Genomic DNA, 16,033 nt, shown 5'->3' with positions numbered 1-16,033 from the left:
GTTAAGACAGGCTTAGGGAGAGAACTCCGAGGTGCTCAGAGGCAAGAGCCCAGAGCTGGGAAAACAGGTAAATTCCTTTATGTATATTTTACCACAATTTTATTTTATTTTTTAAAAGTAACCACATCTGGGTTTGCTCAGGGCCTTCTCTGGGCTCAATGCTCAGAGGACCGTGTAGGGTCAAGCCCAGGCCCCCAGTCAGCGGGGCCGCACTCAGCTGATGGCCATCTCGGCCACTCCTGGTGGTGCTGGGGACAGGCTGTGTGCGCTGAGAATACAGGCACGCACCTTGTCACCTGCGTCCCCCCACCCCCACGGCCCCCTTCACTGTGATTTTAAACAACTTTTAAAAATAGAACACTTGGGGCAGGAGAGAAAGTGCAGACAGCGGTCAGGTGCTCGCCTTGGTGGCTGCGGGCTCCTCCCGGGGCCCAGCAAGAGTGGTCCCTCAGCACTGCGCCAAGAGTCAGCACGGGCACCGCCCCAAACCATAGTACTAGCAATAGTAATAAAGCACTTTCATGGGCACCGAGTCCTCCAGAAAGCTCTGGCTGAGCCCCGGGCTGGGCCTGGCTGACTGGCCTCGGACAGCAGAACAGGGGTCCGTGTTGCTGGACCCCAGACTGCTCCAAGCGCCAGAGCGCCCGACCCGCCCACCTCTCCCCGGGGAAGGGGGCGGGGAGGGGCTGGCGTGGCACCGTGCCAGGGGCCCGTCCCCGGAGGACTCTGTGCCCACCCACGGCAGCGAGACGGTCCCCTTTCCCGGGCCCCAGCGCAGACCCTTCCTCCAGCGCGGGGGGCGGCGCCGGGCCGGCCCGGGGCTCGGTCAGCCCGAGCGGAGCCCGCCCCCTAGAGGAGGGCGGCGGCACTGCAGGCCCGCGCGCCCCTGCCCCCGCCCCCGCCCCGCGGGCCCCCAGGTGAGAGGGTCTTCAACGTCCCGGGGACGGCGGCGACGCCCCCCTCCGCGTCCTCGGAGACCCAGCCAGGAAAGGGCCCCCGGAAGGAGCGGGGCGGGCGGGCTTCTTGCACAGAGCTGGGCTGTCTTTCCAGGGGTGGGGGCGCGGGGGTGCCCGGCGGGCGAGCGGGACGGACGGGGACGCGTCCGACGACCCCGTCCCCGGGATGCGGGAGGGGGGGCTGCAGGGGACCTGGGCAGGGAGGGACGAGTTGCAGGGACCCGGCCGCGGCTCCGGAAGTGCCCGGGGCCGGCCTGCACAGACAACACGGAATTGGGGGTGGGGACCCTGTGGGTGCTCCGGGCCGTTCCCAGCGGGCCGGGACCCCGGCAGGCCGGGCGGAGCCGGGGGCCTCCGACCCCCTCCCGGCCCCCGGGCCCCGCCCGCCCCCTCCGTGCCCCCCACGCCCAGGTGTCCGGCGGGGCTCGCCGCGTTCCCGGCCCTGGGATCGATCGGCGCGGGCGACGCGCGACCGCGGCCCCCGCCCCTCCCCCGCCCAGCTCGGGGGGACGCGGCCTCCGAGCGGCGTCCGGGCCGCCGGGGGTGGCGGCGCGCCCGGGCCCCGGGGCCGCACCCGCCGCGCGCGCCTCCCTCCCCCGCCGCCGCGCGGGCGGGGGGCGCGGGGCCGCGGCCACTTCGGGCGCCGCCGGCCGCGGGTCCCCGAGCCCCGGCGCGCGGAGGGAAGAAAGGCGCGCGCGAGCCGCGGGCCCCGCGGGTTCCGGGGCGCGACGGGGGCACCCGAGAGCGAAGCGCAGGGGCGGGCGTGCGAGGGCGAGCCCGCGGGGAGCGCCGCGGCGGGACCCCGGAGGACGAGCACCGCCCCCCGGCCCGGCGCGGCGCGGCGGCTCCCGGGCGCGTCCCCGGGCGGGCGGGCGGGAGCCCCGCGGCCGGATGTAGGGCGGGGGCCGGGTGGGCTTCTCCGCGCCGGCGGGGGGGCTGGCGCGGGGGGCGGGGGCGGCGGAGCGGACGTCGTAGGGAACGACGCGTCCGGCCGGGCGCCGGCGACCCCTGCGTGCCGCAATGCAGAGGCGCGGCCCTGCGGGCGGGCGCCGCTGTGGCCCCAAGGACCTGCAGGGGCCCCTGGGCTCGCGGCGCCCTGGCCGGCCCCCGCCGGCCCTTCCTCCCGGACCCCCGTGCCAGTCGCCGGGACCCGCAGCGGAGGGACGCGGGCGGGGCCGCTTCGGGGACGTCGCCCCCGCCCCCCAGCAAAAGCCGACCCTTCCTCGGGCGGTGGGACAAAGAGCAGAAAGAAAGTGGGGGCGGGGATGTAGGGCGAGGGGCGCCCAGGAAACCGAGTCACCGCTCCGAAGGGGGCGTGCATGTGAGGCGGGGGTCCCCGGCCGCCGCCGCCTGCGCCTGTCCCCGCGCATGGTCCCACCAGGGCGGCGCCACCCACGCCGCGGCGACAAATGCGAGGGCAGCGTCGCGCCCGCGGCCGCCGGCCGGTGGGCCTGGTCCCGCCGCCCCTCCACGGGCGCGTGGTTGTTCGAGACCCCCCGGGGCAGCGCCGGGTGGGGGGTGCGTCGGGCCCGGCCGGCTGGGCAGGGGAAGGGCACGGGGCGAGGTCGGGTGCCCGCCAGCGCCTGTTCCCGGCTGGGCTTCGGGAAGAATCCATTCACTTCCCCGGGTGGGCAGTCGTGCCCGGGACTGAGTTCTCGCGCAGGGGACCTCGGCTTGGGGGGCTCCGTCGGCCCTCCGGGGGCGGGGCCCCGGGAGAGAGGGAGTCTTCTCCCGGGGGCCCCCCGGGCCCCTGGGGGCCCAGCCCGAGGCGCGGGGGGAAGGGCTTCCGTCCTTCACCCAGGCGGGGGCCGCGCTGGCCCCAGCGGGGAGGATCCACCCGCGCCCTCCTGGGGGTTCCCCATGGAGCCGGGACAGCCCGGTGGCAGCCAGGGGCCCCGCTGAAAGCTCCGGGAATACCGACTTTGGGGCTGGACTTGCCCGCTGGGCCAGGACTGGGCAGAGGGTGGTAGGGGAGGCCCCAAGGCAAGTTTCCCAGAAGGCTCTGGGGGCGAGCACATCAGGGGAGCCCCCTGCTCCCCGCCCCAAACCTGCCTCCTCCCCTCCCTGCAGCCCGGAGAGCCCCAGGACCCGAGCCTCCAGCCTCGGCACACGCCCTGCCTTGGGGGGGTTGACCTCTGTGTGTCCTCAGACCCCCTCTCCATATGCCCATCCCCTTCAGCCTCCAGGGAGTGAGAAATAAATAACGGGTTTTTTTTTGGGGGGGGGACGTCCTCTCCTGGGGTGCCCTGTGTGTGCCGGTCACTTCCTGAGCCCTGGGCAGAAAGGCAGGCTGGACTTCTGCAGTGTCTGGGAGCTCTGCAAGGCCTCCTCCTGCAGGACCCTCAGGCCAGTCATGGGGGGGTCCTCTGCTCCCACCACGATGCCTGCCCACCCCGCTAGCCCGATCTCCTGGCCAGGGGCCCCAGATGCCACGCTGTGGCCCCTGGAGCTGAAGGTCCCGGGGCAGGCGGTGCCGCGGGGGAGGGGCGGCGGGACGGACATTCCTGGTCCCGTGGGGGCTGAGGCTGCCCCCCCTGAGCAGGACGCAGGTGGGAAACACCGGGGAACAGATTCTCCGGGGGATTTTCTTCAGGGGAGGCAGTCCGGTGTTGGGAAGTTCATCCTGGCCCCACTCTGGACACTTGAGCAGACTAGGTGGGGACAGGCAGCCCCTCGCTACAGACTCAGGCCGAGGCCGTGGGGTTAGGGGACAATTCCGCCCACACCCTGCGCTCCCCAAGCCAGCCTGGGGGCTTCTGTTTCCATGACTAAGGTGTCCCGCAGCCCCTGAGCAGGACAGGGGGCAGCGTGGGCTCAGGGCAGCAACCTTCTCCCGAACCCCCCCAGCCGACTTCCCCAGCCCCTCCCCCGACATCCCGGGAGCCCCTGCCAAAGACTCGACCCCGCGGACACCCCAGCAAGCCTTGCCCGGCCCCCTCCTGCCCTCTGCTCCGGGGTCGGAGTATTGCACCTCCAGCCAGCCCCAAGGCAGACGGAACCCCGCGGGAGGTGCCCGAGGACATCCCCGCACCCCAGCGCCCTGGGGGGAGCGCCCCTCGCCTCGGCAGGCAGCTAGTGCGTCCACTGCAGTCCCCGCCGCCCGCGCGGCGCGACCTGGGAACTGAGGGCGCGACCGCGACCGCGTCCGCGACCAGCGGGGCTGCGGCTGCTCCGGGTCGGGCGGGTCGGAGCCCGGCGCAGGGTCGAGAGGTCGCGGGGTGCGCCTCGCCCCTCGGGGCTCCCTGAGCCCCCCACCCGGTGTTCCGGGGCGTGCGTCGGGGGAGGGAGCGGAGCCCCGAAGGCGCTCGGCTTTTGCTTTTTCTTTCTTCAAGGCCGCTCCGCCAAGGGATTGCGCAAGCTTCCTGCTCCCAACCCTTCGAGGGCCCGGGAGAGCCGGGGGGCCCAGAACACCCCGAGGCGGACGCGCCCGCGGCGGCGTCCCCGGAACGCCGGACCCCGCCGAGCCCGCGGCCTCGGTGGCGCCCCCCGGAGGCCGGCGCGGCGGCGGCAGCTCCCCCCGAGGTGCTAAACTTCACACTCGGCCCGTCCGCGGGCCTGGCCAGGGGACGCGCGCTCCCGACGGCGGCCAGGCCCCCTGGGCCGTTCGGTCGCGGGGCCCGGCGGGGGCCCGGCTCTGCCTGGCTCTAGTTTCCGCTGTCCCCGCCGCCTCGGCCCACGCCCTTCCTGGGGCCCCGGGCCGTCCGGGGACAGCCCCCGCGCCCCCAGCGCCGGCTTTGCATCTCCCGGTCCTTAAGCGCCGCCGGGAACGAGGGGCTGCCGGCCCCGGGACCTCCCGCCCCCGCGCCCCGGAAGGGGCCCGGGCCGGGGAGACGCGCCCCCTCGCCCCGGCCGGTCGGGGGCTCCCCGGTGCCCTGGCCCGCGTACCCCCGCCCCTGTTCTCGAAGCCCGCTCGCCTCCCCAAATGCCCCCGCGGCCGGCGGGGCGGCGCGGGGTGCCCCGGCCCGGATCCCGCCCCCTGCCGGCGGCTCCCCGCGCGCCCGCACGTGACGCAATTCGGTGCAACTGGAAACTGCGGCCGCGGCCTCCGTGGCCCCCGGCGGGGGTCCCCCGGGCGGCGCACGCGGGTCGCGGGGGAGGACGGGGCCGGCCGCGGCGCCGCCGGGCGGCGGGACGGCGGTGGCGGCGCGGGCCCCGCCCGGCCTGTCACGCCGGCCGCCGCGCACCTCCGCGGCCCGGCTCCCCGCGCCGCTCCCGGCGCCCGCCCCGGCAGCTCCCCGGCGGGCTGGCGGGCGGGCGGGCGGCCGCCTCCCCGCCGCCCCCGGGCCGCCCGCCTCCGCCCGCCCCGCGCGGGCCCGGGGCCTCGGGTAGGCCGGGCTGCGCCAATCCCGGCGGCGACCCGCCCCCTGACGCCGAGCAGGGCCCGGCGAGGCCCCGCCCGCTGACGTCGGATTTGCATGAGTTCTTGTGCAGCCGCGGTCCGGGCGCAGTTGTCTGAGCGAGCGCGAGCCGGGGGTCGCGGCGGGCGGCGGCGGCGGCGGGGCCGGCCGGGCTGGGCTGGGCTGGGCTGGGCGAGCGCGCGGGCGGGCGGGCGGGCGGGCGCGGGGGCGCCGGGGCCGGGCCGGCAGCCGGGCGCCGGCGGGAGCCAGCAGCGTCTGCAGCCGCGCCGGCCGCCCGCGCCCCGGCGCGCTCCGGCGGGGCCATGGAGCTGCCAGCTGTCGGCGAGCACGTCTTCGCCGTGGAGAGCATCGAGAAGAAGCGGATCCGCAAGGTAGGGCGCCGCGGGCGGGCGGGAAGGGGGTGGGGAGGCTGCGGGCCGGGGCCGGGGTCCCGCGGAGGCGCTGACGGGGTGCTGTCTCTCGCCCCCTCCCCCAGGGCCGAGTGGAGTATCTGGTGAAATGGAGAGGCTGGTCCCCCAAGTAAGTGGCGGCCGCGCCGCCGGGCCGGCGGGGGGAGCGGCCGGGAGGCGGGAGGAGGAGCGGGAGGGGGTGGGGAGGCCGGTGGCAGGCACTGGGGAAGCCGAGCCCCAGCCCGAGCCCGAGCCCAGTGTGGTGCTCGGCTCTCCGGGAAATGCCATCACTAATTTATGCGCTCGGAGGAGCCGGCGGAGCGGCGCGCGGCGGGGCCGAGCGGGGAGGCCGGCGCGGGAGGGAGGGCGCAGCGCCGGCTGATGTGCAGCAGAAAATGGCTCCTTCCCCCTTTCCCTCCGCGCACGGCTCCATATTGCAAAACCAGAAAAAAAAATGAAAAAGCGACGAAAATGCAATTGGGCACCTCGTCCCTCCGCGCGGCGCGGGGAGAGGGGGAGAAGAGGCTGGAGGCGTCGGGCACTGTCACTGCGGCGCTTTTGGTGCGGAATATTTTTTTTTTTATTCGAAACGCGAACGTACCGGATGGAGACAGACGCGCAGGCACACGCGCACACACACATACTCGCGCACACACACGGCCGGGCGTATTTTTTGTGTGGCTGAGTGTCTGGGGGGGTGCCTGCCCGTGACAGCGGCTCCGAGGCCGCGAGGGGGTGTGGGGGGGCCGCCGGTGACCGGATTAGGGGTCGGGCCGGCCCGGGAGGCAGGACTGCGCCTCTGCAGCCCAGCTGCCGGCTCGGGAGCAGAGGGGCTTCGGGAACATGTCACAGTAACATGCTTAAAATTCTTGACAACTGCGAAATGAGCTGCTCGCGGCTCCCCCTCACCCCTCCTCCGCGGCCTTTCCGCCCCGGTGTGTTTGTTTTGACTCGGGAGGCGTGGGGCACCGGGGCCGGCCTGCAGAAGCCCCCCCCCCCCCCAGCCGGCCCTCACCCACTGCCCAGCGGCTCCCCAGGCCCGTGGCTGCCCGGGCGCCTGCACCCTGCCGCCCCGGGCTGGCTCCCTCCCTTTGACGCGTGTCCCCTTCCCTCTTCCCTTGCAAGATATAACACGTGGGAGCCCGAGGAGAACATCCTGGACCCCCGGCTGCTGATCGCCTTCCAGAACAGGTGAGCTGCGGCCGCCTCCAGCCGCGGCCTTAGATGGGAGCGGGAGAGTGGGCCGCAGCGGCCAGCGGGTCGGGCACGGGCGCCCAGGGGCCCACCCCGGGAGCCGGCTCCCCCGGCGCACCACACCCGGGCTGAGTGGCGGGGCTGCGGCTTCCAGGAGGCCTCCAGCCTCCCGTCCTTGGCCTTGCTGCAGCCGGGTGGGGGCGGGGCAGAGCCCAGGGGGAGAGGGGGGGAGGTGGGAGGCGACGGGTGGGGGCCAGGAGTTGCAAGGACTCGGAACTGCACCTGGCTCTCCTGGAGCCACCTCAGAGCCCCCGTGGGCTGCCCCTGCAGCCGCAGGGCAGGCCGCTTGGCACAGCCACCTGGCGGGCCAGCTCGGGGAAGTGGCATTGTGAAACCGCAGGACGGCCCAGGACCGCGCTTAACCTGTTGGGGGTGGGGGAGAAGTTGACGTGCCCTAAGCCCCTCTCTGCGCCCCCAGGGAGCTGGGGACGGCGAGGGGCAGATCTGCCAGGCCTGGAGGCTTGCCGTGCGCGGGCCCCTAGGTGGTCGGGAAGCCCGTCGGCCCTCCTGAGCGGGTGGGACAGGGTGCTGGGCGGTTGTGCACGGGCCTGAGCACGAGCAGATGCGGCCAGCGCAGCTGCAGCAGCTGGATGGGGAGCCCCGCGGGGGCGGGGGGCGCGGAGGGGGCAGGCCCGCAGGCTGCCCGCACCCCGTGGATTTTGCATTATTTCCTGTGGCGAGTTGGGCCCGGAGCACTCAGGCCCCGGGGCTACACCGCGGGGAAGTTGCACTCCCGCGTCGCGGGGGGCTGCCAGGAAGGACCCGCCCCCTTCCACCTGGGAGTTCGCCTTGTAACCATGTCAGCGGCTGATGCCATGTTGCATAATGGGTCCCCGAAGAATTCCAGCGCGGGCTGTTGCAATGCCACGCAACTTCGGAGTCAGGCCCCCTCCCCGCCCCCCGGCTCCTGGGGTCGCCGCCTCGCCGCTGCGCTGTGGTGGGCGCTGGAGAGGCGCCCTGCTCCCTCGGAGAGCGGGGGAATGCCGGGGCCGGCCCCGCGGCGCCGGGCCGCCTCCTCCAGGCCGCGGGCGGAAGTCTCGCAGCTGCGCGCACCGCGCGCCTTATTAATAATTTGGAAATCGCGGCGGCGGCCGGGAGGAGCCGGCGCTTCCCGCCCCGCCGCCGCGGGCGCCGCCCGCTCCAGCCGGTTCACCTGGTGGCGGCGAACCTGGTCGGCGGCGGGTCCCGCCCCCGGCCCAGGCCCCTAATTGGCTCATTTGTGGCTGTGTAAACAAGGGCGCAGCCCCTCCCCCTGTTCGGGGCCTGGCCTTTAAGGAACGGGCCTCCCTTCTGCCGGCGGCACTGTCATCTGAATCCTAATGAGGTCATTAGCATCGTGTGCCTCGGCCGCCGCGAGCGTGGACCCACCTCGGGGGCACGGCTTCCCCTCCCTGCATTCCCGCGCCCACCCCGCGTGGCGCAGGACCGCCGGCTGCCCGCTCCTCCGGGCCGAGCGGCCGCCTCGCTGGGGGCGTCGATGCGGGCGCGGACCTCGGGGAGGTGCGAGCCCTTCTCGGAAGCCCCTCTGGCCAGAGGAGCCCCAAGCCGGGCCTGGAGCTGGCCCAGGTGCCCAGCTGACGGCGGGCCGACCTCGAGGGCGGATGGTGGCGCCCGGAGGGGGTGGGGCGCGGGAGGGGAGTGACCCCGAGGCTAACCCCGCCCTCTGTCCATCCCAGGGAACGGCAGGAGCAGCTGATGGGGTGTCGGAAGAGAGGCCCGAAACCCAAGCCGCTGGTGGTCCAGGTGAATGCGCCGCCCCGCCCAGGTTTTCCTGGGATAGGACCCACGTGGGGGGCGGGACACTCTGAGGCAGTCCAGTCCCACCTCCCCACTGGCCCCCCTGGGGGAGGGGAGGGGACGGGGCGGAGCTGGGCGGGACCCTCCCGCTCACTCCCCACCCGCCGCCCGCCCGCCTCTCCCCAGGTGCCCACCTTCGCTCGCCGCTCCAATGTGCTGACGGGGCTCCAGGACTCCTCCGCCGACAACCGCGCCAAGTTGGAGCTGGGCGCGCAGGGCAAGGGCCAAGGCCACCAGTATGAGCTCAACAGCAAGAAGCACCACCAGTACCAGCCGCACAGCAAGGAGAGGGCGGGCAAGCCGCCGCCGCCGCCGCCGGGCAAGAGCGGCAAGTACTACTACCAGCTCAACAGCAAGAAGCACCACCCCTACCAGCCCGACCCCAAGATGTACGACCTGCAGTACCAGGCCGGCCACAAGGAGGCGCCCGGCGCCGCGTGCCCGGACCTGGGCGCCAAGAGCCACGCGCCCGACAAGTGGGCGCACGGCGCGGGGGCCAAGGGCTACCTGGGCGCCGTGAAGCCCCTGGCCGGCGCGGCCGGCGCGGCGGCGGGCAAGGGCGCGGAGAAGGGCGCCCCCAACGGCCTGGCGCCCGCGCCCAAGGAGGCAGGGGCCGGCAACGGCATCGGGGGCAAGATGAAGATCGTCAAGAACAAGAACAAGAACGGGCGCATCGTGATCGTCATGAGCAAGTACATGGAGAACGGCATGCAGGCCGTGAAGATCAAGTCCGGCGACGCCGAGGACGCGCGCGCCGGCCACAAGAAGCGCGCGCCCGACGAGCGGACTTTCAAGAAGGCGGGCGCCGAGGAGAAGAAGGCGGAGGCGGCCCCGGGCAAGCGGCGCGAGGAGGCGGCGGGGCCTGAGCCGCCCGCCCCCGAGGCGGGGGGCGCGCGCAAGCCCTCCCCGGCGGCGGCGGCCAAGGAGGCGCTCGAGCAGCCCCTGCCGCTCACCACCAAGCCCGAGCTGCTGGCCTGGGACCCCGCCCCGCGCGGCCCGCCCGCGGCCCCGCACCACCCCGCGCACCACGCCCCGCACGGCCTCGGCCTCGGCCTGGCCCACGCGCGCAAGCGCTGCCTGTCCGAGACGCACGGCGAGCGCGACCCCTGCAAGAAGCGGCTGACGGCGCGCAGCATCAGCACCCCCACCTGCCTGGGGGCCGGCGCGCCCGCCCCCGCCGCCGCGCTCCCGCAGCCCGAGGTCATCCTGCTGGACTCGGACCTGGATGAGCCCATAGACTTGCGCTGCGTGAAGACGCGGGAGGCGGGGCCGCCGGCCGGCGCGGCGCACGTCAAGCCCGAGGCAGCCGCGCCCCCGGTGGTGGTGGCGGCGGCCAGCGTGCCCCCCGCCGCCGAGAAGCCCCCGGCCGCGGCGCAGGACGAGCCCGAGGAGCCGCTGGGCGAGTTCAAGCCCTTCTTCGGGAACATCATCATCACCGACGTCACTGCGAACTGCCTCACCGTCACCTTCAAGGAGTACGTGACGGTGTAACGGCGGCAGGCGGACCGGACCGGCCCGGGACCCTGGCCGGTGGGGCGGGCGCGGCCCGAGTCATAGTATTATCTTTTAACCGTGCTAACGTGTCCAGTGCAGGCTTTACTCCCGTTTGTACGTGGTGTTATTATTGAAACGTATTGTCTGAGCTCAGAAGGCCCGACCCCCCCCTTCGGGCCGATATATATATATACATATATATATATTTATTTGTAGGTATTTATATATTGAAATATAAAAACCTAGATTTATGGAGTTTCCTCTAGATCATGTTATATTCTATATCAGACAAACTATTTTCTGTTGCTGCCCTCCTCTTCGCGTTTCGGTTCATTTCCTTTCGTCCCGGCCGGGGACTGCTATACCAGTGACCTTGGTATATATTTTTGGATACTGTACACATGGATGTGTTGTTTCTATGTGCAAAAAAAAAAGTTTGTTAAAAGGCTGAACGAGCTCTCTAGAAACTGCTGCTGCTAGGACTGTCTAGGCTAAGCCCCCGACCACCCCTGCTTGAATGTACATAGTAAACGGAGATTGGAAGTGTTTGTGCCTGTGAGTGCTGGGGGGGATGTCGTGCGCGGGCTCCTGCGGCCGCTGGACCCGGGGTGGGCACGGCTCGCTGGGCCTGCCCTGCAGGGCCGGTTCGTCGGGAGGGGCGCGCCCGCCTCTCCCCGGAAGCCATCGGCGCGCGGGGCGGGCGACCCACCCCGCCCGGGTCTGGGCAGGCAGGGGTTAAGGCGGGCAGGGGGCGGGCGTGGGTGCCGCTCCGGAAGCCGGACCCGGGCCCTGCAGACCAGCGACCTTCCCGGCGGGCGGGCGCGGCCAGCGGGGGGCCAGTGGGCACCGGCGGGGGCGGCGGGCAGGAGCGCCCGAGAGATAGAGCCTGAATGCGGCCAGTGTAGCGGCTGTTGGCCCGCGGCCCAGCGCGGGGGGGAGGGGAGCGCGGCGGGGGAGGGGAGGAAAGTTCTTTAAAAAAAAAAAAGCGGGGCTGGGAGCTTGCGGCTGCCCAGAATTGCCCCCTCCACACAGCCCCCGCCCCCGCCGGCCCCTCCCCCCGAGAATGCCCTTTGGCACCCTGGGAGCCAGCGCAGGCCAGGCGGGTGATTCCCGGTGCTCCTGGCCAGCCGCCTGCCCCTGCTGGAATGGGGTCGGCCCTTCCTGGCTGGGCACAAAGGCACATGCCAGGCGGGCACGGTGGCTCCCCCGTCCCCCAGGGCAGGCCTGGGGCCCCTCCTGGGGCAGCACAGCTGGTGGCTGGAACCTTAGCTAGCGTCTGGGGTGGGGGCCTGCAGCCCAGTGGGTGGTCTCAGCCAGGCTGAGCCAGGATGGCATCTACAGGGGCAGAGAAGGAGAGGGGTGGCCGAAGCTCTGCAGGGTCCAGAGGAGGGGATCCCGGGGGGAGGGGGGGGTTGGGCGGGGTCAGGAGCACTTGGGTGGCAGGGGACAGGCCCACACCTGCCTGTCCTGGGCTGCCCCAGGGTCATGCCAAGCCTGCTTGTGCCTGAGGTCCTGCCCAGAGGTTCCTCCACGGGCCACCACCTACTGCTGAGCTGTTCCCGGCACAGGATGGGTCTCAGTGGGGTCCAGTCCGGGGGGTGGGGGGGAAACGTGACTGAGACCGGCTCTGGCCCTGCCCCTGAGGGGGCCTCTGTCCAGGCGGGGCCGGGCACTGCCCCACTTGTGCCCTTCGAGCCGGAGCCCGCTCGCCCTCCTTCCACCCCTTTGGAAACAGGCTGGCCAAGTGCGGGCAGAATGGACATGCCCAGTGACCCCCAGGTTTCCCACGGGAAAGCTCTTGTCCTCGCAGGTCACAACTGGGCGTGACTCAGTCCTGGGGGCACAGCACCCAGAGCACAGGTTTAAGGGGCATCCTGGGTCCAGACAGCCAGTGTCTGCCCACAGGAGCCGGGGGCTGCCCACAGTGACGGCACTGGACTGAGATGCCCCTGTGACTCAGGGTGAGGGTCCTCCACTGGACAAGAGGGGAGCAAGATAATCTCACGGGGTTCCTGCACTAAGGTTCCTCTTCACTCCCACCATCACAGATGGAAACTTCTAGAACATTCAAGGAGGGTGAGATGAGGGCAGTGCCCACTCTCCAACTCCAGCCCTCTCCTGTCTTCCACTTTCAAGATGGGATCTGGGGAGAGGAAAAGCTGGGTCAGGAGAGTCCCGGCTGCCTTCTGGAAGAAGCCCTAAAATACCAGTGTCCGGCAGTGGGTAGTCACAGCCCGCCAGGAGCCAGAGCCAGGCCCTGGCATGTCCTGGTGGGGCCCTAGATACAGTCCTCTCCCCTGCCTCTGCCCTCTGCTAGGGGCCTCGCCCTTGGCCCCTCACGGCCTCTTGCTCAGGAGAGTGACCCGTGGGAGGCTCTTCGGAGTCAGAAGCCAGTCCCCTGAGGCCTAGGGGACGCCTGGAGGAGTCTCCATGAAGGTGCCCAGCCTCCCCTAGGAGCCCGCAGCCCAGACCTCGGTGAACTCGGTGGCAAGCAGCCATGCCCCCAGCTGCCCGGCTTGCGGGGCCTTCCTAGCCTCTGTGGGCTCCGCTGTCCCGAGGCTGTCTTCGGTCACCTCCACCTTCCCGGGACCTGCAGTGCTGGCTCCCACCCTCAGGTGGCCAGCCTATGGCGCACCATGCCCTGGAGTGGCTAAGCCTGTCCCCACCCTGCCGGATCCAGGCGGGCCCAGGCACCCTCAGGGGGAAGCTGGGGGTACCAGGCATATCCGAGTTTTCACCACAGTTCGTGTGTGCTGTGTGTGTGTGCATGTGTGAGCCCTGAGGGTCCCTGTGGCAGGCAGGGGTTGAGTGTGTCCCTGTCCTATTGCCACCACCAATGTCCACAGCTGAGACCAGGCCGTGCTGCGGAGAGCAGCCTCAAGCGTGCACCCTGTGTCCCGTCTGGGAAGCATGGGGCGGCCACCCTGTCACCCTTCCCCAGTCCTTTTGGGGGTCTCAGGAGGCCCCAGCGAGGAGGTGATGGACACTGGGCGGTAGCTCTGTGGCCACGTGGCCCCTAGCCGTCCCTATCCACGCCTCTTTCTATTCCCTGTGGCCGTGCTGGGGGCCATGCCCAGGGGTGCCGGGACAGAATGGGATCTCCCAGAAGCTGGACATCTCTGTGTCCAGCACTGAGCTGCTTCCCTGGCCCCCAGGGTCCACTCTGACTTGAGGCACTGCTGGGCTAGTGGCACAGTAGGCATCTCTGCGCCCATGGCCAGTAGGGGTGTAGTTTGAGGGGCCCAGCCTCCCCGCCCTGTGGAGGGTCTCGAGCATCAGCACAGCCCCGCCCGCCCAGGTGTCCGTAAACCCCTGGATTTCCTCCTTTCCGCTGCATCTGAGAAATTCTTCACTAATTCCATGGTATCTGGTTTCTCATTGTCTCAGGCAGCCCCTTGGGGTGGGCTTCCCAAAGGCGGGCGAAGGCGCGGGGTCCCACGCAGAGCCCCTGACGCAAGCTCACTCGCTGGCGGGAAAGGTCATCCCCAGGCCCTCCGCCCAGAAGGGGCTGGTGCCTCCTCTGCTCAGCCCCCTACACCCTGCAGTGACATCAGAGAGTGAAGGCGCTGGCCCTCCCTCTCCATTAGGGTGACAGCTGTCGGGGTCCAGGACGTGGATCCCACTGCGGGCTGGACTCGTCAGGCGCAGGTCGGGGACCCCATCTCCCCACCGTGGCTCTCAGGAGGTGAGCGGGACAGGCGAGACCATTCGGGCCAATCTTCATCCCCCCCACACCCTGGGGGTGGAAATGAAAGTCCCACAGGCTGGACGTCCCTGTACCCATCCCTGCACCTGGCATTGTCCCCTTCCCGGAATTAAAAAATTTTTTTTGCAGATTGCTTCTGATTCTCCTGCCTTACCGCTCTCACCTGGAGACCCAGGAACCCGGGTTGCAGCCCAAGGATGGCCAGGGGCTGGCTCTGGGGTCCACCAAGGGGACAGCTGCCCCCAGACTCTGGCGGCGTCCCTGGAGCCGAGACCCCTCCAGAGGAGCACAGAGGAGTTGGCATCCCTCAGCTGCCCCCATCCTCGAGAGCAGAGGGAAGAGCCGTGGCCGTGAGCGCCCCTCCTGCAGGCGCATGTGAGGCTCATCCACACAGCAGGGCCAAGAGTTGTGTGTGGGGCCTGGAAGACAGAGAGAGCAACTAGCTACCACCTGGAGAAGGGGACAGGCACCGCTGCCCACAGCTCAGCTTCCCCGGGTTGGGCCGGAGGGAAGCCCCGCGTGTAGGGCCCGGTCTGAGCAGAGTGTCCCCCCCGCCCCCATCTTAAGAACAGAAAGTCCAACCCATGAAGAAAGGCCCATGCCCAGACCAAGCAGAGCTGCATGTCCTCGGCCCGGCCAGGCCTGGGCGGTGTCTGTCCACACCTGCCTCGGAGCAGGCACTCCACAGTGTGGCGCGAGGCCTGACACAGGGCAGGGTTCGAGGGACTGGGTCCCAGGGGGAGGGCGGGGGAGGAACAGGCAGCCTGCTATGTGCACAGCCTGCTGAGCGGCCCATATATAACCTCAGGGCGCTGACCGGCTGGGGATGGTGTTTGTTCGGCCCCGGCCAGGCCTGGGGGGACGTGTGGGCCTTTGCTGTCTTGAGGGACGGAAGCAGGTCACCCGCAGCAGTGACAGGCTGTCCCCGGAATGGGGGGGCTGACACACACCCACTGGTCTCCCACCTGCAGGCGGCACCCCCCCACAGGGGTCTTCTGGGTCCTCTGCAGAGCGGGTGGGCCTGGGGTAGGCTCAGAGTGGGAGGGTCAGAAATGGCTGGACAGGGGTGCCAAGGGCAGGGTGCGAGAGTCCAGCGCCCGCCCAGCGTGCCCCATGCTCGGGAAGGCGGTGCCTGCTCACTCTGAGGCCCAGAAGGAAGGGCACAGAGTGCCATGCCCTGGTCTGGTCCCATGCCCGGCTACAGCGGGGACACAGCCCCCTGGCAGGATGAGATAGCTGTCCAGGTGCCCCTCACTGACTGAGCGTCCTGCTACCTCTTCCTCTTCTTTTTACTCTCCTGGTTTTTGATCACACCAGCGGTGCTCAGGGCCACTCCCAACTTGGTGCTCAGAGGGCCTCGGGGCTCTGCACTCTGAGGTGGGCACCGGCCCTTTGCCCTGTCTCCCCAGCTGCCCTCGTCACCCCCTTCCTCGTTTCCTCCTCCCGCCAGCGCCAAGGGGCAGGATGGTGCCTTCAGCGCACGCCCCCTGCAGAGAACGTTCCTTCCTCAGGCAAACACAGGGCCTCTTTGGACACACCGTGTCTAGGACCCCTCTCCGGCGAATCAGAATAAATACAGAGAACAGACCCCTGGGCAGACACAGAAGTGAGCAGAGGAGCTGGGGCGATAGCACAGCAGGTAGGGCGTTTGCCTTGCACGCAACCAACCGGGGTTCGATTCCCAGCATCCCATATGGTCCCCTGAGCATCGCCAGGAGTAATTCCTGAGTGCAGAGCCAGGAGTAACCCCTGTGCATTGCCGGGTGTAACCCCAAAAAAAGCGAAAAAAAAAAGTATAAAAAAAATAGAAGTGAGCAGAGCCAGGAGACTCTGGGGCACCTGCCTGGGTTGGGGGTTTGGCCCCACATGGCCTCCCAGACCCTGGGAGGGGCCCCACTGGTCCCCAGCACCTCTGAGAACTGTTGGCTCTTTCCCAGGCTTCCCTGGGGAGACTCCTGTTTGCTTTTTAATTCCACAGCTACAGTCCCGACAGGCGCTTTCTGCCAGGGGCCATGCACGGCTGGGGGACACTTCAAGGGGTCCCGGGCCTCCCTGCTGGGCGCCAGCAAGATGCAGAGC

The 16,033-nt window shown here is 70.4% G+C and overlaps 2 protein-coding genes across 2 annotated transcripts in view; both read left to right on the top strand.

Moving 5' to 3' along the window:
* EIF4A3 (eukaryotic translation initiation factor 4A3) overlaps positions 1 to 11,961 on the top strand; it is a 107,887-nt gene extending 95,926 nt beyond the window's left edge. Inside the window, exon 13 of the mRNA XM_056115786.1 lies at positions 11,951 to 11,961. The gene's annotated coding sequence lies outside the window, so the exon portion shown is untranslated. The remainder of the gene's footprint in view (positions 1 to 11,950) is intronic.
* CBX4 (chromobox 4) lies at positions 5,522 to 10,282 on the top strand. The gene is made up of 5 exons (XM_056115768.1): positions 5,522 to 5,685; positions 5,790 to 5,833; positions 6,829 to 6,894; positions 8,634 to 8,700; positions 8,881 to 10,282. The coding sequence occupies exons 1-5, from the start codon at positions 5,617 to 5,619 to the stop codon at positions 10,243 to 10,245; spliced, it is 1,611 nt and encodes a 536-aa protein (XP_055971743.1). The 5' UTR covers positions 5,522 to 5,616; the 3' UTR covers positions 10,246 to 10,282.
* Positions 11,962 to 16,033: the final 4,072 nt, after the last annotated feature.

The sequence above is a fragment of the Sorex fumeus genome, unplaced genomic scaffold (genome assembly GCF_029834395.1).
Source record: "Sorex fumeus unplaced genomic scaffold, SorFum_2.1 ptg000029l, whole genome shotgun sequence".
Classification (NCBI taxonomy): domain Eukaryota; kingdom Metazoa; phylum Chordata; class Mammalia; order Eulipotyphla; family Soricidae; genus Sorex; species Sorex fumeus.
This window is presented reverse-complemented; position numbering and strand designations above follow the sequence as displayed.

Excerpts from the sequence above, each read along its gene's own strand:
- CBX4 (XM_056115768.1), top strand. The coding sequence starts at position 5,617 with ATGGAGCTGCCAGCTGTCGGCGAGCACGTCTTCGCCGTGGAGAGCATC. Across the intron at positions 5,834-6,828 it reads TGGAGAGGCTGGTCCCCCAA|ATATAACACGTGGGAGCCCG; the intron begins GTAAGTGGCGGC and ends TTCCCTTGCAAG. Across the intron at positions 6,895-8,633 it reads CTGATCGCCTTCCAGAACAG|GGAACGGCAGGAGCAGCTGA; the intron begins GTGAGCTGCGGC and ends TGTCCATCCCAG.